The following is a 24,182-nucleotide window of genomic DNA, read 5'->3' on the forward strand; positions in this document are numbered from 1 at the left end:
ACTTCTTTCAACCAGATTACTGCTTGTGTGAACTGTTTAAGGTGTTGAATAAAATTACAAAGACAAATCTTAGTTTTCCAAGTATTTATTCTCACTTGAGTAGTAGTAAATGCCTCCTGACGTAGCAGAAAGAGATTTTCCACAACAATATCTCAGTCATAAAAATAAGTTATGAACCAAATAACAGTCTTTCCACAACCCAAAATCTGATAATAGCAAAACAAATTTAATCTGATATTTTCACAAGAATAAATATTTACCATAACCATTGTGGTATTTATCAGTTCATCCTTCGCACGCCATCTTTCACAAATACAAAAAAAGATATCCATAAATGTGCATTTATGTGTGTTAAATTGTTCCTGAGGAATGGCATGTCTGCTATCGGTCTTATGACTATGACCCATAGCCATTTGGAAAGGAATTTGACGCAGCCATCGAAAAACTTGCTTGCTAGGCTGGAGTTGAGGTCATAGTTCATGATTTAACACATCCTTTATAATTTGGACAAGTGAGTGACAACAAGGTAGTATGTGAAACAAAATATCTCATTGCTGTCTCTGCAAGAACTTGGTAAATGTTTTTGTATCCATCTATTACATGTGTACATACAATACCACTGGGAAGCTGATCATTGTATACCTTGACCTTTAGTGCTGTCCTCCAACTAAACCACCAGAATAACATCAGCACGACACCTACAGTATGATGGGATGTTAAACATTGCAAAACCCAAATTCATTTCATTACCAAAGAATTAAGAAACGCCAACTGCAGCGGTTGCGTTTACTTTCAGGAACAGTTAGCAAGAAAAAAAACAAACCCTTTAAAGACACATAATCCAGTCTGGATGCAAACTCACGATCTAATTAGATGAAAAAATATTACAATCAACAACATCGTCCACATTTGTTTCAATAATACAAGGGAATAACTGAAGGCCTCTGGGCAGATTTATCAGCCAGAGATGATGCAGGTAAAAATGGATGAGAACACTAATTTACAGAGAAGGACAGAGTACTTGACCCCAGTACTTGAGTAAGAGTACAAATACTTTTAATTTTCACACACAAGACCAAATGGAGCCATACAGGCCCAACCAACTTGTTTAACTGGGGACCAACTGGAACCCCTAAAGGACACACTGGTGGACTACTGGTGAGAACCACTGCTTTACAACAAACTAAATCTCTGTTTTCAACAACTCAATGTTTACAGGAAGGACGTATCCCAGTACCACAATATTTGTCTCCCCCAGACTGTCTGTCTCCCCCCCCCCCCCCAATCTGTGTGTCTCCCCCTGCCCCCCAGTCTCTGTGGCCCTGTGTCCGCCAGTCTCTGTCAGTCTGTAAAATTAAGTGACAAGAGGTCTCTAGGTGTGACTTTTGTCAGTTTTTCTTCGGCAAACACAATAAGCATTTGAAAATGTACTTTTTCTTGTCTGAGTTGTCCTTTTTCCCTTCTACAAACTCAAACATATCTTTAAAGATAAGGCCATGGGTTTTCTTCCTCCGCCTCATAAAACTCTGGCTCATCATGTTCATCAGATTCAACTGAGGCTTCTTCGGCAGTCGCCATTGCCACCGCGGTCTTGCTTTGAGCTGATTGGGTAAGGGATGACGTATTTCCGCTTTTACATAAATCCCAGTTGAGAACATGCGTGTTGCCAATTGCATTTTGGGGAGGGGGGACAACAGGCAAACTAAAAATAACGAGTATTCATGAGCGTTCTCAGAAATTAACTCGAGTAAGAGTAAAAATCTTTACCTTTGAAATGTATTCAAGTAAGAGTATGACAGAATTCTAGTATTTGAGTAAAGTAAAAATCCTCAGAATCTGTACTTAAGTACAGTACTTAAGTAAATTTACTCCGTTACTGTCCACCCCTGCTAATTTACACTAGCAGCAGGCAGAAACAATATAACTAAGGTCTCTCCGGGCTCTCCATTTTTCTCCCACCTCTGAAAAACATGCACCTCGGAGGGACTGAGCTTTCCAAATAATCCGTAGGTGTGTGTGTGAGTATGTGCGTGTTTGTCTGTGTCTCTTGTGTGGCTCCGCTGTGCACTGAGTCTACCCTGCCTACCCTGCCTCATGAGCAGGTTTGAAGATTAATGAATGAATAAATAATAAGGTGTAAATATGGTTGTCATAACCAGTCATACTAGTATGAAGTCAAATTCCAGACTGGTGTACAAAATTGTATAATAAGTTATCCCCTTGAGCCCATATACAAAAGTGCAGTTGCTTCAAAATCCATTAGGACTACCGAGAAACATGACGTTTGTATAATGTATCTACGAAAAGAAATTATTTAATCTGTTAACAACAACCACACTTATAGAACACAATATAACCCAAACAAACCCTCTAAAGGGGCATCATTGCTTCACGTCTTTCAAGCAGCAGGTTGAAGCTTTAGACCAGGCATGGACAAACTACGGCCCTAGGGCCATTAGGCTTTGTATAATCCAGTCTGCCATACTTGTTCAACTTTGAGGCACTGGTAAAAATGGGAAATGAGCAGCAATGTTCTCACTGAAATTGTATGTAAGTAAATCTCCTGTTATGAAATAGATGCAATTATAAAATAATTTTTACAATAAGCCTAGCATATGTATGCTTTACTACCCGTGAAGGGTCAACACCTTTTATATAATTGTTTTTACATGTCACTTGAATTAATACAAATAAACACCAGCAATCTGCTCCTCATCTGGCCCACCTGTCAAATTTTAGAACTCTCTGTGGCCCATTAGTTAAAAATGCTTGTCTACCTCTGCTTTAGACTCTAACATTAATTCATATTGTATTGAATGACTGTCATTTATTCTCGTCTATGATTTCCTCCAACTCTGGTTTTAGTTCTGCTGACACTGATTCTACAAATATTGATGGTAAGCTTGTAGCAAATGTGTTTGAATGCCTGCTCCCGATTGGCCAGTCCCACAGGTCCCAGCTCTTATCTGCACTTTGGTGTCTCTTCTGTAGCCTCTTCTACTTCAAACTCAACGACCTGTACAGAAAGTTACACATGACCACTGACAAACAGTATACTACAGTCTAGCATTGACATTTTTCACGACCATTTCAAGGAGGATTGTTGAGACCTTGGTCCAACATGTTTAATCAGTTCAGGAAGAATAAAACCCCACTGCTTTCCTTATATTGCCAGCTGTTGTAGAGGGACTTATTCTATGCACTGCTATCAATAACCCCTGCTTTGACAAGATGAATAGAAACCCAGTCTGTGTGCAGATTCCTTTGAGTCGAAACCCAGAGGCATTGGCCAAGCAGGCAGAGGAACGGACAGGTTTTCCATGGATAAATGCCATTATGACCCAGCTGAGATGGAAGGGACGGATTCATCGTTAGGCAAGGCATGTGGTGGATTGCTTCCTGACCGGGGGGAGACCTCTGGATCAGCTGGGAGGACGGCGTGAAGGTAATCCTGTTTACACAGAGAAGAGTCATCTTAAATTTAATCCCTCACAGTAACACATGTTAGATGTGCATTTCTCACTTCTTCAATGTCATCATGACTTGTTGTCAGGACTAAAATATTACTGAGAAATAGAATCAGCTACCAGTCCCCTCTGTTGGGATTTAATGGAGCTCCACATATCCACGTGGTTTCTTTCTCATGTAAGGCATCCTGGTTGTAAAAGTTTCATTTAAAAATACACTAAAGAAATAACTGTTTTGTGAAGAGCTGTATAAAATAATCAGATTTTTTAAACAATGCACACACAGAGATGAAGGCAATTTTCTCTTTATATGTCACAAATTATAATCCACCTTAGAATGTGTGCTCATGGATCAACCTGATGAATATAATCAGGCAAGTTTCAGCCTTTGAGGCCAGCAGTGTCCTGTTCTCTACCATTTTAATAATAGTTCAGGCAAGGTTTGCATTGTAATTATAGAATTTCTATCGGTCAGCTGCACAACCTATGTAACCACGTCAGTGGACCCAGCACAGGAGAGTACAAATGCACCAACTGATGTATCCAGTGAGTTTTAAAATATTTCTGTTACTGTATATAGTAAATACAGTAATTAAAACTTTAAACTGTTAATTACTTGAAGCGTCAGTGCGTTCTCTTTTGGTTTAATTCCTCTAACTGAAGGCTTTTTGTGACAGCATACACATGAAGGTTATTTGCCCAAAAGTATAGAATAGAGTTAGAAAAAAATTATATATACAGTAATTGTGATGACTCTCCCCTTTGTGTTATTCACCATTGTCAGCAGTCCTCTTGGATTTAACGGATGAAGGTACCTCAGCTGCTGTTGCGCAGTTTAAATCCCTATCATGCCCTGTCTCAGCTGTCCACTATTCCTGCGCTCTACAGGTTTTTAAAGAGTCACGGTGTGTGAATGCTGACAGGGGAATGTGGATCTCTTGCAGCTTGTTTTTCCAGCAACTTCTCCTCTGATCAGGGCTTTGAACCAGAATTTTTTGCCAATCAGTTTGTTCCGAACAGAAACGTTTCCGGTTTTGCGTTCCACCCATAAACTGACGTTCCTGAACCGGTTAGAGCGAAAAAATAAAGTTCTTGAACCGGTTAATAACGTTACTTGTAAATCTAAATATGTAGGTGCTGTATTTTGTACACATAAGACGCGCTTAAAAGCCTTAAAATTTCTCAAAAATCAACGCTGCGCCTTTTAACTTTAAGGGTCTTATGTGTACACTGAGTTCCAAAATCTGTAAAAATGTTTTTGTGTGACTTTAGTCATTTCTGTCTATGTTCGGCACACCTCCGGTAGGTACCGGTATCAGTGTATGCCGGTACTGTACCGCAGGTATGCTGTTAACCACATTTGTTTGGCTGAAGACCCCCGACAATGACGTCAGTGAAGAGACAAGCTCACGACGCAACATGTAAACTCCAGGCTATCTGTTCCGGTTGTTCCGGTTCACGTAAAGAGACCGGGTGGCTTTTTTCACGCTTCGCCATCTCTCTTGATCTGTGACCCCATGCATGCCCACACCACCGCTTCGGTAAAAACCCACGTCAAGCAGGTGAATTCGGAGCTTGTCATCATCCTGGAGGATTAACGAAAGAACTCCAACCGCTGGACATCGGTGTAAACAGAGCCTTTAAAGTTAGGCTGGGTGCGTCGTGGAGCGATGGATGAGAGACGTGAACACACGTTTACCAGGACTGGAGGCAGTGCCGAGTGAGTTACACCCCCACAATATGTGGTGGATTGCGGATGTGTGGATTAACGTGTCTGCTTCGACTTTTGTCCGATGTTTCGCTAAAGCCGGCATCATTACCAGACAGACACCCGGAAACCAGACGGTCAGCGATAGTGAAACTACCGAGATGTTCAATGCAGACCGAAGATGAGGACTTCGAAGAATTTATCGGATTTATCAAAAAATAAAGAAATAAACACATATTTAGAAAAATAATGTCGGTGTATTTTTTTAAAATTTAAATACGTAGTACAACACAGTTCAACCACAGTCAGCTTTTTGCTTCCGTTAGCAACCATGCACCGAACAATAATGTGCGCCGTGTGTCCGGTTAAAGTACAGAAATAAACTCCCTTATTTAGACTGCACCTCTTTATACAATGAGCCGAATGGTGCGCAAAATACGGTAACTTAAGGACTTTTAAATTGGCAACTAAAAGCAATTAGTTTATATACTATATACTATAATTACAGATATATCCCTACCCTACAGTAAACAGTACCACAGCACTACACCACTGCTTTATGACAGTTGTATCACTGTATTTAAGGCTTATGCCTCCTTCTTAGATACTACATGAAATAAGACAAGAATAACTTCCACCATGTCATTTATTGCTGAACAACAGATCTACATTGTTCTTCTCCCATAGCTCAATATTGCTACAAAGCGCTGGCAGTACGGGAACACACTGCTCTGAAAAGGACTGCAGCCAATGAGTTAATGTCTAAATCATACATTTTTAAGATTGACATAATGCAGTGTTTACCTGTTATTAAATTGTGACTGGGAGACCTCCCTTTTCCTAACTGCTGCTGATAGCCGCTACTTCTCTCTGCTCTCATCCCGCGTCCAGTGAATGACAGGAAGTGAAACATGAGGTCCATATTTTTTTCAAGAACGAAAAAAAAACCCGGTATTAACCAGTTTACAATTATTTTCTGTTCTGATTCTGTTCCGGAACATTAAAAAATATAAAGTTTTCGTTCCTGCCAAAATACCAAAAGTTTCCGGTTTTTGTTTTCATTCTATGAACCGGTTCAAAGCCCTGCCTCTGATATTACACAGTGGGATTTGGACAACACGCAGACCCCGATGGGGGTTTTATATAGTCAGTATTTTTATCTACTTCACTTGAATATTAAAGAGCTGATCTGTGCTGATAGTTAAATGTCTCTCCTGCAGTCTTATCAGAACGGTTCAAGAAAATCTCATGATGAGCATTTGCTCTCTTGTAGTGGAAATAATTTGTAATAGCTAGATCAGGATTAAAGAAAGATCTGTTCAAGCATACCATTTTACCATTTTTGGATTTGTGGTAGTATTGTTGTAATTGAAACATTTAATAATTTAAAATAAAAAAGACCAATGTGATTTCCATTGCTGCCTATTTCTCACGTTTCTTTCTTCATCCCCTTTTTAAAAAAAATTTATTTCAAGGTACTATTTGCCCATTTTGAGGGACTTTCCAGTTAAATACATCCTTGATCCCTGAAATTCACCAGAGGAAGTGTAAAGGGCAGCAAAGTGCATCATTGAAATCCATTACCCCAGTCCCTTAGTGAACCAAGCTGAGGCCTGCCGAATCAACATCGAGCGCATGAAACACATTTACCAGCAGCTTTCTTGCAACAGAGGACTAGGTAGGGACATAGGCTGGTGTAGTGATATACTAGTGACCATGACATAATTTTAATCGCCTTTATCTGCATGATCTAGATAAGGGTTCTCAGAAAAAAATTTTGTTTATCCATTCATCCATCCATCAATTTTATATAACACTTGTCACACGGGTCATGGAGGTACTGGAGCCTATTCCAGCAGGCTTGCAGGCACGAGGTGGGAAGATTTTTGAAACCAGTTTGAGAGCTCAGGGTCTGACTGGACTGGTGTACCGAGGAGATTTACCTGAGCCAGTAGCCACTCCTAGAGCCCATATAGGGGAGACTAGAAGCACCACTTTCCGAGACCTCCTGTTCTTACTTATAACAATCATTCAAATGAGCTTTTCTTGTTCAAATATTCAACATCAAAATTATGAATACAACTATTCTAATTATGAGCACAGCAAAGGAAATTTCTTTTTTCGCTTTTCTACTAAATGCGTTAAGACAGTGGTTGTGTGCATATTTTAATATATGTTGTATTTAGTATGTGTTCTCTTTTTTCAGGTATTATAAATGTACTTAATTTTTTAGCTTTAACATTAGCATTGTAATTCTCTAATGACTAGTATTCTAATGTACAAATAAACTTCACAAGACTTCTTTTGAATTGCCTGGAAAACATCATCTCATCCAAATGCTTTCAAAATTTTCTCACAGGTTTTGTTTGTATCTGTAAATGAAGACACGTTGGTCCCATTGCAGGCTTCCTGGCAGCTGTCAGTCCCAGCGATGATGCAAATGGCAGAAATGTTTGAAGAGTCAACACAGAGATCAGTCCACATGCAGGAGGATCATGGGAAAACCCATGATGTCAAACAGGTAATTTGTTTGGATGGTTAATATTGTCATTGTTTAAAATAGATTGTTGAAGTGCAACAAAATGCAAACATCCCAAAACTAAAAAATAAAGCCAAGATACAAACTTGTTGTTCACTGTCATGGCTAGATTGAAGTGTTGGACAAGTATCAAGTGATACTTGTCCAACACTATCAAGTGAATATCATGTGACTCTGAGTATCAAGTGACTCTGAATTGAGTTGTCAATGCAAATTTTGTATGCTAATTTTCGTGCAGAATAAACGCAATCCACACAAAAGCGACAAGAATGAAAAAGTCGTACTCAGAAACGGCTTTGAAACCTGGAAGTGAAGCTAATTATGTGAGAAAGGCAGAAAGCAGAGGGTCTCACAGTATATCCTGCTATAGTCTTCCTCACTGTCATCAAATAGCACACCACAGCTGTAACTAACAACCAATGTTCCGTCTAATTTTTCATGTGTTTGGGAGCGCAGTGGACCACTGTGAGCAACATCAGATGTGCGCGCTGTGGCCTCACACCAGTATCACACTTGTTCAAAACCTTGGATTATAGCAAGTTACATGGCTTATTAAAAGAATCAAACTACAGTAACAATTTTTATTACTTTACTTATAGTAAAGGTGATTTGGCCCACATGAAGTGAAAAAGACAAATCTTGTTCTTCATGAAATTGGTAGTACGTCATATGTGAGGGTCCTGCTTTGGCCATAGGAAGAGTCCTGCTCTGGCTGGTGATGTCCAGTTGTGGTCTGGCTTAGGGTCCTGTTCTGGAAGAAATGACACATATACACCTTTCAGACATAATATTTTGTTTACATTAAAACATTCACATTTTGTACAGACGTGTGCTGTTGATTGTGACACAGAATAAATGTTGGATTAATGTACATATGTTATCCCATATTTACTCGTTTTCATTCTTGAACCAATAAAGGAACCTAACAATTAATTCCTGTTACATTAAGTTACATTAAGTTACATGTATTAGCCACATCTGGCCACTAGGACACATTATTTTTAGTCGCTCTTTTAGCGGTAGAGCAATCGTCTTGAATACAGGAACGCCCCGCCATCGGGGGTTCGAATCCCGCTCCCGCCAGAACATCAAACCGAGTGCGAGTCGACGGTGGGAGGTGTCGGCTCACTTCCTAGCCACTGCCGAGGCGCCCTTGAGCAAGGCGCCGTCCCCCCTACAAGCTGCTCAATTTGGGGCGCGTCACAGAAGCCGCTGCCCGTCACTCTGCCTCCTGATGTGTATCGTTTGATGTGTACCTGTATGTACTACCTGCATGCTTACAGGCCCCCTTGTGTGTTGTGTTGTGTTCAGGGGGCCTGTACACTATACTAACCTGAGTGACGATGTCATTTCCCTTGCGGGATAAATAAAGTATACTACTTCTTCTTCTCATGCTGATGTGGCCCACGTGTGTGTGTGTGTGTGTGTGTGTGTGTGTGTGTGTGTGTGTGTGTGTGTGTGTGTGTGTGTGTGTGTGTGTGTGTGTGTGTGTGTGTGTGTGTGTGTGTGTGTGTGTGTGTGTGTGTGTGTGTGTGTTAATCTTTCACGTGACTCCGCCTGTAGGGACAAACTCCAGCAGGACGCAAAGCGGAACAGCGTCTGCAGAGAGTGGGTTCGGTTCCCCCTCGTCTGTGACTGATCCGTGACCACAGACGTGTCCATCCATTTCCTTGCATGATATCAGCTGTTGCTTTTCAGGGTTATTAGAATTAAGTTTGATGGTCAAATTTTATCCCACACTCTGTGTCCGGGTGTTGTGTACCTGGTGTTTCTGACGTAAATGACCGGCGTTTCATGAATACCGATATCGGCTGACGTCAGAGGGCTTTCTTTCCACGTGGTTTGGGTGTGACCCCCCCACTCCTGACGCTGATTGTGGATGGGCGTTGACACTTTTGGTTCGAGTCTCAAAAAACAATCGTTTCTGGGAACACCGTCAGACCAGTTCAGAAGCTCCCGACTGGTTGTTGGTTCCAGCCCGGACTGAAGATGGAAGCGACTGAGAACCAAGTGCGGAGGAAACCCATTAATCTGATCGCAGCGGTCTGCAATGACCTGGGGATCGGGAAGAACGGACAGATGCCCTGGAGTCTACCGTAAGAACTCAGCCTCTGTTTGGATGACGTCTTCCCGGAGCTGTGACATTATTTTCTAAAGAGTTAGAACTGCCTTCATGGGCTCAGATCAGTTTCATGTATGAATCAGTAGCTGGACCAAAACAGCACTGATAGAAATTGGTGTTTATTCTACATCATGTAAGATAATGTTTTTGTGATGGAGTTTAGTTGCAGCTGTTTGGTTTGTGTGTGTGTGTGTGTGTGTGTGTGAGTGTGCGTGTGCGTGTGCGTGTGCGTGTGTGTCAGAAGCCACATAGAGTCATTTACCTGGGTGATATAAAATGCACACAGCATTTTTTTTTAAAGTTAAAAGAAAACGAAAACACAAATCGAAAACTTTATTTAACCATCTAACTAACCAGAACTAACAAACTATTAACTAAACATGTAACTTTATTTAACTAACACAGCAGACACCCTGAGATTAGTAAAGAACTCCAATAGACAGCAGAAGATCAGTAGCATTGTTACCTTCTTTATTTTAAAATGGCAATACAGTGGTACCTCTATTTACGAAATTAATTGGTTCCTGAAGAAATTACGTAAGTAGAAAATTTCGTAAGTAGAGACGCATTTTCCATGCAAATGCCCTAATCCGTTCCAAGCCCACAAATATTCCGACATAAATATTTTATAATGCATAAAAATGCATCAAAACATGTAACAAATACATGTTACGATTAGATTATTACACAATAAATGAGAGTTGTGCATAACGTAAAAAACAAAGAACAAAGAATAATAATGACGGTCATTTATCTTTTAACTGCTGTCCTCATTGTTTTTTGCCCTCCTTGGTTCATGCGCTCCTATCTCATGATGCCCAACAACAGAGTGAATTCCAGTCCTCCTTTTGAACTTCTCCAACCACCCATGCAATGCCTTAAACTCCTTAAACTTCCTTTTGTTTTAATAACGCGTTGATTGTAGATTTTTGGCCATATTCTTTGGCGAGATCAACCAAACGCGTCCCTTTTTCATGCTTTTCTATGATCTCTTGCTTTGTTTGTATGGACAAAAAACTCTTTTCTTCGTCTTTTCTTTTCTTCTTTTCTCCGTTACTTTCTTGGGTCCATAGCAAATGCTCTAAAAGTTAATATATTTACGCAAAACTATCAGAACACCTACGGTCGAGTGCCGAATGCTGAGACACTCCATAAACACCGTTCTAGCTCCACACAGAGGTGGAGTGGCATCCCTCATAGCCAATGGGATGCCAGGAAGATACGTAATAAGTAATAGCCAATGGCAGAGCAGCTATGAGAATGTTGCGTTCAGGAACCTGTGGGAGATTCAAGTATCAGCCGATACTGTGTTTTTATTCGAGTATCAGCCGGTACTGTGTTTTTACATTCCGTAAGTCAAACTTTCTTTCGTAAGTAGAGCTAATATTTTTCTGCTGAGAAATTTCGTAAGTAGAAAATTTCGTAAGTAGAGACATTCGTAAGTAGAGGTATCACTGTATTTTAAATACACAGTCAATAAAGTAGGACCATCTAAAGTTGTCAACAATGGTTTATTTTCCTGTTGTTTTTGAAAATCTTTTGGGCTGTGGGTTTGCACATTCCGATGTTGACTGCAATGGTGTTGATTTGCAAAGATGACGCTCTGCAACTTGTTTTCAAATGTTTCAAAAATTTCACTGTGGTGAAAACAGATGGACAAATTCTGACAAAGATGTAAAATTTACAAGGCCTTTGTTTCCTTGTAAACAACCCCTCATGGTTTGAGGATTGGTGAATTACTGCTCTGGGTGTCAGGTTATTTAACAGATTATCTAACTTGATTAAGTAGTGTGAGGACTTAAGTTTATCCTTTACACCTTGAGTCAGAAAAGTTTTGTAAATTATTTCTATTTAAGGGAGAGCTGGGCAAAGAATTGAAATGGTGTCACATGAAAGAACAGAACAAACAGGGAATAGTTCAGAGAGTAAAGAATTTAGACTTTTAAATGTGGTGCACAAAAGTCAAACAAACAAGATAAGTGTGGTTAACAAAACTAACAATGTAGCAACTTCCAAACCAATAAGTCGCTGAGAGGCTGACGACGGGGCCTTCCTTTGTCAGACGCGCTTCCAGGCAAAAATCCCCACGATACATAAAAATACGTTTAATCCTTTATTAACAAAAAAAGAATAATCAACTCATAAAAACTGTTTATAAACTCGTATAAGTGATCACAAAGTCATAGTGATAAAAACGTTGCGTGATGTGTTGCGTTTTGCGTTGCTTGTGTTTTGCGTATTGCGGCGGTCAACAAAAATACGGCAACCCCACTCACCCTCTCTCTCTCATCCACACAGGTGAGAAGATACCTATTTAAACTATATTGACGTTCACGCCCACATCCATTTGACCCACTTATTCCTTCAATGAGATCACAAAAAACAACATCACAAACAACAACAAATACAATATTCAAACCATCATCATATCATCTCATGATACAAAATACCTGTAAATTTATTCATGGCTCCTAAAAACAAAGATGACTGATTTACAAGTTAAAACTTAACAAGGAAATGGTAACCTTGGAAAATATCCAATTCAGAATTAGAATTCACAGTCTTCTGTTAAACTCTGAAGTCAAAAGAACTTTGGATTCTTAGAGGAGCCCAACTTGCTCATCTGTGAGATTTCAGGTTATTCCATGGTTATAGTTAACTGGTGTAGAACCTGAACAAGGACATGTCCTTTGTTTAAAATCACTTAACAAAATAATAGAAAATTTAAAAAAAATCAATGTGAGCTCTAAAGAAAGTTACAAGAAGTGTTTCTCTCTTTGGCCATCATATTTGGTAAAAATCTGCATTTCATATTAGTCGAATTCCACAGGGCCTTCTTTGTTGCATGTGGAAACTTAGCAGCAGTTCTGGGAGTTGATAAACTAGATAACGGTCAGCTGTTTTTACTTACAGATCTGAATTCCAGTACTTTAAGAACACTGTCTCCAGGGTTTCAAGACCAGGTAATATGACATCAAATTATGGTATCCTTACATATTTTGTAGCCACACTATATTTTACTTTAGAATGTGGTAATTTATACATCACTACAAACATTTTAAGCTCAGTCATTTCTATGTTTCCTTTAAACTCATTTCCTAGGTGCCATAAAAATAAAATTGAGTTAATTGTCAAATATCAGTTTTTTATTCTATTTGTTTCAGGAAAAATGAACCTTATGGTCTGGGGAAAACAGTGCTGGTTCTCCCACCCACCAACTACCTTCCCATTGCCCAATGTTATGCATGTGGTGCTGAGCACACAACTCACGTGAGTCCTGTGATTTCAATTGGTTAGATGTTTTCTCTGTGCAGCTCTGAGCTGAGCTTGTGCTGTATGTGATACGGTCAGTTCTCTCTGTAAGTTGATTAAAGAGTAAGTAGATTTGTCTTGTCTTATTCGTGATGTCCTGTGCCTTCTGTAATATCTTTGTCTGCTCTATGGCCTTTGACACTTGAGACAAGTAAAAAGCTGTAGGAGACAACAGCTGATATTGTCTGTATTATAGGTTAAAGCAAAGTTTGGTTCTTTCATCCATGTTTCCTTGACATTGTCATCCAAGCAGAAGGCAAAAAGTACGAAGGAATGTCTTTTCTCGCCTGTCTAGGTCGTGCAATATTTCAAATTGTGTGAAAACTGTCAGGATAAATTATGAAGCATTCAGTGCTGTTTTCCCCTAAGGAAGCACATTTTCATAATTTCTGAAACTGGTTAATGGAGGTACAAAGGGTGGCCTCACTCCAGACTTACTTTAATCAATGGACAAACTAAAACTAAATGTGTTCTGGTAGTTGCAGATTTGAGATATTTTGATTTGATTGTTATCTGTAGTATTTTTTTATCCTGTCTGAAAAATGTAGTTATGTTTTGTTATTAGTTATTTAAATGTTGTCTACTGTAAAATGAAAGTCTTTTTGTATGTTACTTGTATGTGGTGATTTGGTGGGAGATGGGTCTTCTCACCACAGCTCAATAACCCTGTGTAATCTAATCTAATCTCCAATTTAATAAAACTGTCTGTTATAATCTTCCAATCTAGTCAATACTAATGTGTAATAATTATTCTGTATTGTAATGTAGTATTTAACACAATCTAGTAGTGTAATTTTGCCTAATCTAAACTCATACATTGTAATACAATCTAGTAATTTAATATATTTGACCTTCATTCTTTTTTATATGCTGGATATTCATCCCCTCACAGCTCGACTCCAGATCAAGTGCACTTCCTGTCTCCAGACTTTGACAGTGCTGTCCGTCTGGCAGCAGAGCCCCCTCTTGCTGATCTGTTTGAAACCATCTGGGTTGTTGGTGGGACACAGGTCTACAAGGTGAACAGCAAAGCAGGCATTAGCTTTGTCCCTCCTCACAAGTTATCCCAAACGTCTGTATATGGAAATGTGTAATTTTAGGCATCGTAATTTACATGATTTAAATATTGCAATTTCTGATGTCTTAAAAATCAGGTTCTATCCATGTAAAATACAGTAGTGATAACATTTCTTACAAATATTTACATTTGTGAATTCCTGCATGAGTCTTTACTGCATATACTGTATAGCATTTGTCTATGTTAATCACAAAGTTAGGGGTTCACATAGGCATACAACAGTGAAGTGATAATTGTGTTTTTGCACTTATGTATGGCATTTTTGAGACTTAGTGATCTGCACAAATACCCATTCATTGCAATGTTCCGTATCAACAAATAAGACAAAGACAGCACAGAGGCTTAGAATTAAATATTGATTTAGCTTAAAATCCTCCCACATCGACAGGGTTGGTTACCTGGAAACATGCCAGTGCTGTATGCAAATAGTTCTTTTACCAATTAGAATATTTCTTGGAAATGTTTTGCTAAATTACACTTGTTGCATTAACAGGAAGCATTGGCTCACCCTTGGTGTGAGTTGCTCTACCTGACTGAAATCATGGCTGAGTTTGATTGTGATGTTTTCTTCCCTGAGTACGACAAAGGACTGTTTAAACTTCAAGAAAGGTATGTGTGTGTAACTGTTGTCTTCCTCAGATCTGCACCTGTTAAACCTGCTGAACTCAGTTCATCAAACCTTTCCAAAGAGTTTCCTGCCCAGTGTTAAACTGACGCTTTGTATGTACTGTATATTAGTGTATATTTGTACACTAAAGCCAGAGAGTTTTATTTGCAATGCAGGAGATCAAAGCAAATGTTATGTCAAGGGATGCAAAAGACCAATACTTGACGATGGTGGTGGATTGGAGACTGTTTAGAGACCAATTGGGACAGCCTGATGAAAGCGAATTACAAAAAAACAGTCTGGAAATGATAATCTTGTAGAGACAGAAGTGATTTTTGAGATAGTATTCAAGAAATGTGTAGAAATGTGTTTTGTATGCAAATTAACAGAGATCCTGAACCAACATAACTCGTAGATACTTCACAATTCTGCTGAGGGACAAAGTGATATTGTCAAACAGAGTGTAACTCGGGTGTTTGGAAACCAACATACTAACTAGTTTTGTCAGAATTACAGTTTTTGAGTTCTGCATTTTGAATGCTTGCTTTAGTTTGAAGTTTGGGAGTTATATCATTTAGCCAATCTATCATTCTGGAGAATCTTCTTTACGCTCTTTATTAGAGAGGCAGTTGAATTGAGCCTGCCACTACTGATGTGATGACACACCAACCTGTAGTAGACCCCAATGAACAACAGAGTGTTTCTGATCCATGATAAAGTAAATCTAGGTTTTTACTACAAAGTGAGTATCTAGTATCTACACTATATGTCTACAGACTGCTGTCTTTTATCTGAATAAGTCAAACATATTTGATGATGTCATTGCTGCTACCGTAGTATTCTATTTTAAATAAAAATTACTTCAGTTGAAAAGAATTTTTGTCTATAGTAGATTACAACAGGAGAGTCGTGTCATTACAAACAGCCAATAATCAGTCGTCTCTAATGATATCCAATGATTTTGTTGTGTAAACCTGGATGGGATTGTGCCTTTGGTCCTGTCAAATTATGATGTTATACACAACATCAGTGTGTCTTATACTTATTTATCTCTTGTTAACAAACTTCATGGGTTTGTAGAGATCACGCTCTATCTTTATTGAGTATTGTGACTGTTCCATAGATTTTTTTAGGGTCGTGTGAAGGATTTTGTGGCATCCAGAAGTCAGGTTGCGGATTGCAATTCACTGAACAGTTGACCTGAGAGTGACTGCTAAAAAACATGAAAAACACAAAGGACCTTTTTTATAGTCCATGCTGTCTCATATTTACTCACAGTTTGTGTTTTTGGTTTGGGAGGTGTCACACTAATGAAAACATAATTGCGATTTTACATAAAATTTTCTCTGCCTTAAATGAAATACTTTCATTTAACTGTTCTCTGTGCTAATACTAAAGTTGTTTTTTATTTCTTTTCAAACAAGGTTCCCCAATGTGCCGAGTGGAATTCATGAGGAAAACGGCATTAAGTACAAATTCCAAGTATTCAAGAGAGAGACTCGCAACATGGCGTAAACAACAGAAAATCAACACACTACAGTATTTTCCACACTATTAGGCGCACTGGATTATATAGCGGACCTTCAATGAATGGCCAATTTCAAAACTTTTTTGCATAAATAAGGCGCACTGTCAGATTTTGACAAAATTAAAGACTTTTGGGTGCGCCATATAGTGTGGAAAATACTGTACGTACTTGAAAATATGCATCATTCCAATCTCCGTCCTCTCCTCGTCCCACTCTCAATAATATTGGAATATATACTCATCAGCGAGTAAATCAACAGTTTATGTCAACGCTGATCTGTACTCTTTGTATAATATCCAATAATGGCTTCACTAGTAAATTTGATTTATGATCAATCCAGAACTTAAGTATGATTTAACCAGAAGGCCATGAATAAGTATTGGTTTTGATAGTACAGTACAATGTAGACAACATCTTATTCTAAGTCAAGTCTAGACAAAGTCCCTTCCCAGCAGGTGATGCAATTGTATTTCAAGGTGAGCCAAATATGCATTTCTTTCACTGCAGTAACAACATGTTTCAGGGTTGGTTTAGCAAATGTGTTCCCATAGCTACTAATTCATCCATTTCTTTGTTTCATGGTTTGTCCCTTTCTATTCTCCAATCTATTAGTTGGGCTAGCATTATATAACAGGAATTTTAGTGAGGCCTGTTAAGAAAGTCCTCTTTCCAAAGTTTTATGTAGTGATTATTCATGTATTTTTGTCAGTATTCAGTAAATGTTTATCTTACAGATGATAGACATTCTGTCAATGTAAGCCAACTCACAGCTTTGGATTACTGTGGTTTTTATAGGGGAAACTAAACATGCCATATTTAATCTGTGATGCACATTTAAAGATCCAGAATGCACTTCTCAGGCAAACAGGACAATAACAGTGATGTGATGAGAAGGATCAAAATCACAGTGATATCATTGGGACTTGTACTCTTCATCAAATTAGTAAATGAACGATGAGATGAACTCATCAGGATTCTTCTTCGAGCCTATTCTTTCTTAGCCACCATAATGGATGCTGTTTTAGAAAGCAATGAGTTAAATACCTACTGGTTTGTTTTCTTGCAGGCTTTAATTTATGACCCAACTCCCAGCCCAGCAAGTAAGCATGGTGCCCAAACCTGACTGTTTTTTAGGCTGAATTATGTTTTAGCTCTGTCCTGTAGTCCTGAGAATCCTCCTGTGGTTACAACTGGAAAAATGTTTATTTATGGATGATATCATCACATTTCCTTCACAAACACAAAAATACCATAGTGGTGACGACATTGCTGACATTTTGTTTCCATCATTTTATTAAAATGATTACAGTATCAGATTGTTTGTCTGGTTTATGTGATCCAGTCAGTGTTTTGCCACTAGATGGAGGCATTTCATTTTCAGTTATCAATCTCAGCTGGCTATACCCTGGACAACATGCCAGTGCGGGGCCACACGAACACTCATAAAAAATTGGTATTACCAATTCACCTAAGTTGCATGTTTTTAGAGGTAGGGGGAAGCCAGAGAACCCAAAAAGAATCTCTGCAGACACAGGGAGAAAATATCACACAGAGGAAGTGAAACCCGGAACCTTCTTGCTGTGAAGCAACATCACTGCACACTGCACTACCTTGACATCAATCTTTCTCAAATATTCAGACACCTTTAAAATATGAAATCATAATGAAACCATATTTAAAACAAGCGATTATGTCTCTCATAGCATCCAGACCTGGTTGAACATGGAGTTTAGCTGATGTTACTGCTGGTTGTGGTATGTTTTCATCAATTTCAGTCAAAGTATCTTCATTTTCACTCACACATCTACTCATAATGTACACAACAAAAACGGAGCAGTATTTTGAGTCTTACAGTGAAGTTACACAAAGTGATCAGTGATATTATAAACTCTGATGTTTGAGTGAATACAGAGATGGATGGCTGCAGCCATGCAAAGCCATAATAAGATTAGCTACCGCTCACCCTGTGTCGAATTACCAGAAGAGACAGATGAAGTCATGCTTGGTAGTTGTAAAACTCAGTATTTTAGATTTTGTGGTTTTTCACCATGAAATTCCATCAAAATGAAATCAGGATATCTTTTGAAATGTAACGACAAGCTGTCCTTTCTGGTGTAAGTGGGGAGAAAGAATTTAGCTGATGGCACACAGAAATCCTTGTATGCAATGCAACTTTTATCAAAGAAAAACAGCTCAGCAATAAAAGAATCTTCAGGGAGTTTTTAAAGTTGAAAATATGTAACTAGAAGTTTCCTTTGGTATGAGGACAAGACAGCAACTTCTTTGAGTCAAGATTGATTTAAAAAATATTGCACATAAAATATTCCAACAATTTCTTTTTACTCCTGAGCTGAATTTATAGTAACTCAAAGCAAGAATATTTACTGCAGCAGTGGTCATCCATGCAGACTTCAGCTGGAAATAATAGCTTTTAATGGCAGAAGTCATGTGTTTCTGGGTGACACACACCATAAAAAATGTTGTTAAACTCACACAATTTTGTGCCATAGATAATTTACACTCCCTCGTCTGTATATTTCAGGAGTGCAGCGTGGGATGACACTGCAGTTGACAGGGGACAACATGACAGATCGTATCTCACCTGCACTGACTTGATAAACAATGATCAATTCAATGCATATGTGAGCCTGAGAATAAGAGAACATGTAAATTAGCAGCTTTCATCTGAAGCACTTGAGGTACTGTTGTAGAACTTCAGGGGTCCTCTGTTATGAATGGTTTTAAAATGAGCACAAGCGAGGCATCCATCTGCAGAGCTCACATTCATTACTGGATGCATGATGAATCATCTGGCCAGTGGCTATTGCCATCGCCACAGAGCTATGCTGAGTGATGCGGGGAGCAGCAGATGGGACGTAGAAGTTGTTAACGTATATGAACCCCCTCCCCCTGGACACAAAAGTCCTTTTCTCTTTGTTCTGGACCCTATTGTCCACATTAGAACAGCAAAGATACCTAAAGGCAGAAACTCATGGATTCATTAGCTGGAAAGCTCACTCCCATTAAAAGGCAAAAAAACAAAAAGTATGCTTCAGGGCCTGACTTTGGAACACAGGGAGACATATTATAAAGCCCTTTCTTGGTTTAGACACACAGTATCACTAAATTTGATTTTCTGGATTAAGCCCAAATAATGCCTCTCAACCCAAACTTAGTCTTGAATGCCTCTATTTGTATATGGACATTAAACTCTTAATTAGAAAGCCAAATGAGATGGAATGAACTGAAACCTGTACAACAAAGTTTGCTTCCTGCATTCTAATAAAGCACTTCTTATTCAAATTAAAGAAAATATCTTATCACAGTATGTGGTCACACTTGAAGTGATGGTAAAGTGATATTTTGGTGGTGAAATAACACCATAATCAAGTGTCTCTATCTGCAAAGTAACCATAGAAATTTGACTCATTTCCTCCCTGAGGAGCACAGCTACCAGTAAGTTGCTAAGAACAAGGTGTGAGAATTAGACACTTAGAGACTTAAAATATAATGGTTTGAAAAGCTTAGTTGTTCTTTAGTTTTCCTCCAGCAGTAAATCGATGTAAGTCACAGTCAGTACATCTACTATGAGTTTTTTAATACATGTCACACAATGATCAGCTTTAAGGACATAAATTGATGTCTGCAGAAAAGCTAACAGCTTTTCATTTATAATGAAGTCAGGTTCTGATAAATAATTTGACTTCAGTCTGAACTACCAAGTGAAAATTGTAATTTGAAAGATATTTGCATTTAGTGTGAATGTTTCTGGAGGTGGGAGGAAACCAGAGAACAGAGAGGACCCACGTAGTCAAGGGGAGAACATATTAAATCTGCACAGAGGCTAATAATGTATGCTAATAGATTTTTTCATTTTTAAAGTGTCCATTTCAACATTCAAAAATCAGTGCCCTTACCTAAAACATGCATCTGATCAAATGTAATACTCAAAGCGAATGAACCTTTAGAACCTAAACATTTATCTAAAATTGATGTTATACTCACAAATAACAAGAACAGAACACATCCAGTTGCAACTTTAATTCACTTACATGACTTGTCAGAAATCTTATTTTAAAGGGGCAACAGGATTAAAAATAGGTCTTTCTCTACGTAGCTGTAGTTTCCCACAGCTTACTTCAAAGTCTTTCTTGGTGCCATTAAGGACGGCCAGACTACCTGTCCTTACATCATACCCACGTGACCTTAGTTGCTGGATACGATAAATAACTATCTGAGTGGTCAGCTCTAAAACCGTTGGAGTGTCTAAGATCTGAGATATACTAATACCAGCACTGAGTAGGTTCTTAACACGCTCGGCCAAAATAGATTCAGTGTAGTAAAGCAGAGCTGGGCATTTGACAATGATGTCTCGCAGCCTTTCTTCGGAGCAGCCTAGGGTGTCCTGAGAATATCTCATAGTTTGACACATGCTGTCTGGATTCAGTTCGGTGACAAAGCCCCTGAGTTTGGACAGAAGTTGGAGAAGCTCTGCTGTGTTGAATCCTTTGTCCCTCAAGAACAGCAAGTTCTTCCTCAGCACCTCGGAAGACTTGAGGAGTACAAACGGGTTCTGGCTCAGCAGCTTCTGAAGCCAGACCTTCATGTTGGCCTCCTCTCCCCCAAGCTCCAGGTAGACCTGCTGGAGCGTGTTCACCATCACCTCATTATGTTCCACGGGTCGGCTGAAATTCTGGGGCGCACTGGCCATTAGCTTGGTGATTATTCTCTTGTTGAGGTTTAAGGTCTGGAAATAAGTGATGTTGTTCTGCTGGTTGTCATAATAGCTGGAGGGAGTGAAAAAGGAGGCTGGGAATTTCTCGATGATACCAATCAATTCTTTCTGATTTGGGCACACAGACATCCACAGCTTCCTCTGAGTCTGCATCTGCTCTGGGTGATAGAGGACCGCTTCTGGGTGACCTGTTAGGATCTGGGCGACAACGGCGCCCGAGGCTCCCATGTCCTTCAACAGCTCAGCTACCTCTTTAGTATATGCTGGGCTCTGCTGCAGGACCCAGCCTTTAAATTTACGGATCTTCTGAACATCTGCAGAGAGATCGTAAAGATCTTTCACAGTTTGTTGGTTCTCCGATGAGCTCAGTGTTGTACATGTCCTGATGTTTAACGGTAGAGCTGTGACACATTGGCACTGGAGGCAGACAGATCTCATGGCCAAACGCAACATTGATGCAAAGTCTAACTAAGGGGAGAAAAGATGATGAAATAGCAGTGAGTGACACAAACAGCAATAACTGCGACTTCCTAAAAACTCTACTGTCGCCTTGTATTATAGCAGAGAGAGGTATTAAGATTAACAGAGTTTTAACAGAAGGTTGGATAACCTTTAAATTTTTTAAATTGTATATACTGGTTTGATCCCCGAAGGGAAATTTTTTTAAAACGTTGCATTTTTTGAAAACGCAACTTTTGTGTTGCATTTACGCCTTCCGTCCACACGACAACGCAGATATCCGGAACGAAAACGCAACTTTTTGAAAACGCTGGTCAAGGTGGAGCTTTTTGAAAACTCTGTACCCGCAACTTTTTTTTTTATCCGGGGGGCGTGTCCCTGCGACCAAAACCGCTGTGACGTCATGCATGTGACCCATATCTACATGTACAAACGGAGTTAAAACCGGCTATTTTCTGATGTATAACAGCTCCACGTCGAAGATGCGTTGATAAACATGCTTTGCACTTAAATATTTGTTCGTCTGTTTCTTTATTTATGTTTCATAAAGTTTATATATGTATTCATTCATTCACGTTCCTCGCCAAAGACGCCGACACCAGTTCTGGGTCAGACCGGGACGCGCTGCCTGCTGGTGGGAGAAATCTGTGATGAAGGTCGACCGGGACGTGCATTTCCACACGTCCCGGTCCTCTCTCCTGTCGTTCTCTCGAGTTGTTCCGCTTATACACGTGTTGATCAACGCACTGACACGTTTACGTGTGGACGGAGATTTTTTTGACAACGCTGGGCCTCAGGTCCCACCATAACATCTATTAGTCCCTGCTGATGCCACATGTGCACCCCCTCTTTATGAAACCACCTCTGAACGTATCACGTTTCATCAGAAATTACTGCTCAAAGTCAATCGCAATGAGATAATAAAGGTATAATCGTGTCTAATTCTAACATGATTACAGTACATTAAAACATAACGTCGTAAATAGCACAGGTGTAGTAGAAATATTCACGATTTCAACTCCACTCATCTGCATTTGGGTACTTTAGCCTTCATGAACATCCTAGCTAGAACCCTACATGAGCAGAGAAAACGTGACGTCATGTGCTCACACTCAACTAGTTAAAATTAATTCACCTACTATTGATATCGACGTCTAAATATGTGGGAAACATCGATTTTTTTAATTATTTTTTTTTAAAAAAAGAGATACCGGTACCTTTAGCAGCGGTCACAGGAAGTGACGTATTGTTACGAGACGGATTTCTTCTTCTACGGTGTCGCGTGACGGACGTGCTTCACTGCGACGCCACGGATTCCAAGAGCACAACTACACTGACTAAAGATCAGATGTGACACTCAAGTAGCTGGGATTTTTTTTCTTCTGGAAAGTAAAAATGAGTTAAATTAATTTCAATTCTTAATGTATGAACATCACTGAAGAAAGTCTGGATTATATTTTCTTTTATGTATTTATAATTATTTATTTTGCATTTGGTATTTTCTCTTTTTTTATTGCAAATTTGCAACCCGCATGTTAATTCATTTTGTACTTAAATTATTTTGGTAAAAATCATGGTCGTGCAGTAGTTGGTACGCTTTCCAACCATGCAGCATATGGGGCTCTAATGAGTGTAATCAGCATAGGGCTGAATTGTACAGGACATAAGGAAATATTTGATTTATTTATTTATTTATTTATTTATTTATTTATTTATTTTTCCAGTTGCTGCTTAAACACGATGCTTCAATGCCAGCTAGTTGATTTTTTTTTAAAATTCATGGTACAAAATATAACAAAAGTTTGAAATAAAGATATCTGGTACAGACTGCAATCCGCTCATGTTCAGATCAACATACTCATTGAGCAAGCACACTACTGCAGGTAAAAATGCAACCATTCTTGCCTGAATGGAATTCAAACAGATAAGTGGCTACGTGACCTTTCTCTAACTGCCATTGAGCAACATTGCTTGGTGACTGAACACACCCATAGCTGAGAGTAAACCTGTCCAACTACACAGCAGCAGCGTGTGAACAACAACTACAGCTGTATCTGCGTTCATCTCTTCCCGTCACTCCAGGACAGAGAGTGTTTTTTTTTAAGTGTGTGGAAGAAAGTGGATGAGGAGGAAACTGGTATTAGCTGGAGGTGGGACTTCAGTGAAGGACGTTTATGTATTAAACCACACTTACACTAAGGATACTTTACAGAGTGTGGCAAACACATGGCCCTGGACAGATGAACAACATGACATCTGTAATTTTTCTGAAGACGCTGCTTTTTATTCTTTTCTACCAGGTCTGCAGTGAGGGGGCAGAGCCCTACATGAAAGCTGAGGGCAACAATGTTGAGATAGGGTTTTGCTTCGGAGTGGATTATATTGTTGTTTATAGATCTTCTGCAGACGGAGATCAGCTACTTGGCAACTCCTCAGCCTCGGCCGACACATCCATTATGCCTCCTGCAGACCTCCATGGTCGCATTCACTTCAGCAATTATCAGCACCTGCTCGGGCTGGAAATCCATCACCTGACTCGCACGGACTCAGGGATTTATAGGAGGGAATGCTGGAAATCCCAAACCCTAGTTAGCCAGCACACACATAGACTGATTGTGTGCGAAGAG

The 24,182-nt window shown here is 39.3% G+C and overlaps 2 protein-coding genes across 3 annotated transcripts; one reads left to right on the plus strand and one right to left on the minus strand.

Moving 5' to 3' along the window:
* The first annotated feature begins 9,560 nt into the window (after positions 1-9,560).
* On the plus strand, positions 9,561-17,672 carry zgc:153031. The gene is made up of 6 exons (XM_068313844.1): positions 9,561-9,810; positions 12,750-12,799; positions 13,001-13,106; positions 14,041-14,167; positions 14,720-14,835; positions 16,258-17,672. Exons 1-6 carry the CDS (start codon positions 9,704-9,706, stop codon positions 16,346-16,348), a joined length of 597 nt encoding a protein of 198 aa, XP_068169945.1. The 5' UTR covers positions 9,561-9,703; the 3' UTR covers positions 16,349-17,672.
* A 2,392-nt stretch (positions 17,673-20,064) lies between these two features.
* mterf2 (mitochondrial transcription termination factor 2) lies at positions 20,065-22,801 on the minus strand. 2 transcript variants are annotated; one of them, XM_068313478.1, is made up of 2 exons: positions 22,773-22,801; positions 20,065-21,564 (listed from the first exon to the last, which is right to left on the minus strand). In XM_068313478.1, the coding sequence occupies exon 2, from the start codon at positions 21,547-21,549 to the stop codon at positions 20,431-20,433; it is 1,119 nt and encodes a 372-aa protein (XP_068169579.1). In that variant the 5' UTR covers positions 21,550-21,564; positions 22,773-22,801; the 3' UTR covers positions 20,065-20,430. The 2 variants fall into 2 exon arrangements, with proteins under 2 accessions (XP_068169579.1, XP_068169580.1); XM_068313479.1 differs by having other exon boundaries at positions 20,065-21,560; positions 22,773-22,792.
* Between the last annotated feature and the right edge of the window lie 1,381 nt (positions 22,802-24,182).

This window comes from Antennarius striatus, chromosome 4 (assembly GCF_040054535.1).
Source record: "Antennarius striatus isolate MH-2024 chromosome 4, ASM4005453v1, whole genome shotgun sequence".
NCBI lineage: Eukaryota > Metazoa > Chordata > Actinopteri > Lophiiformes > Antennariidae > Antennarius > Antennarius striatus.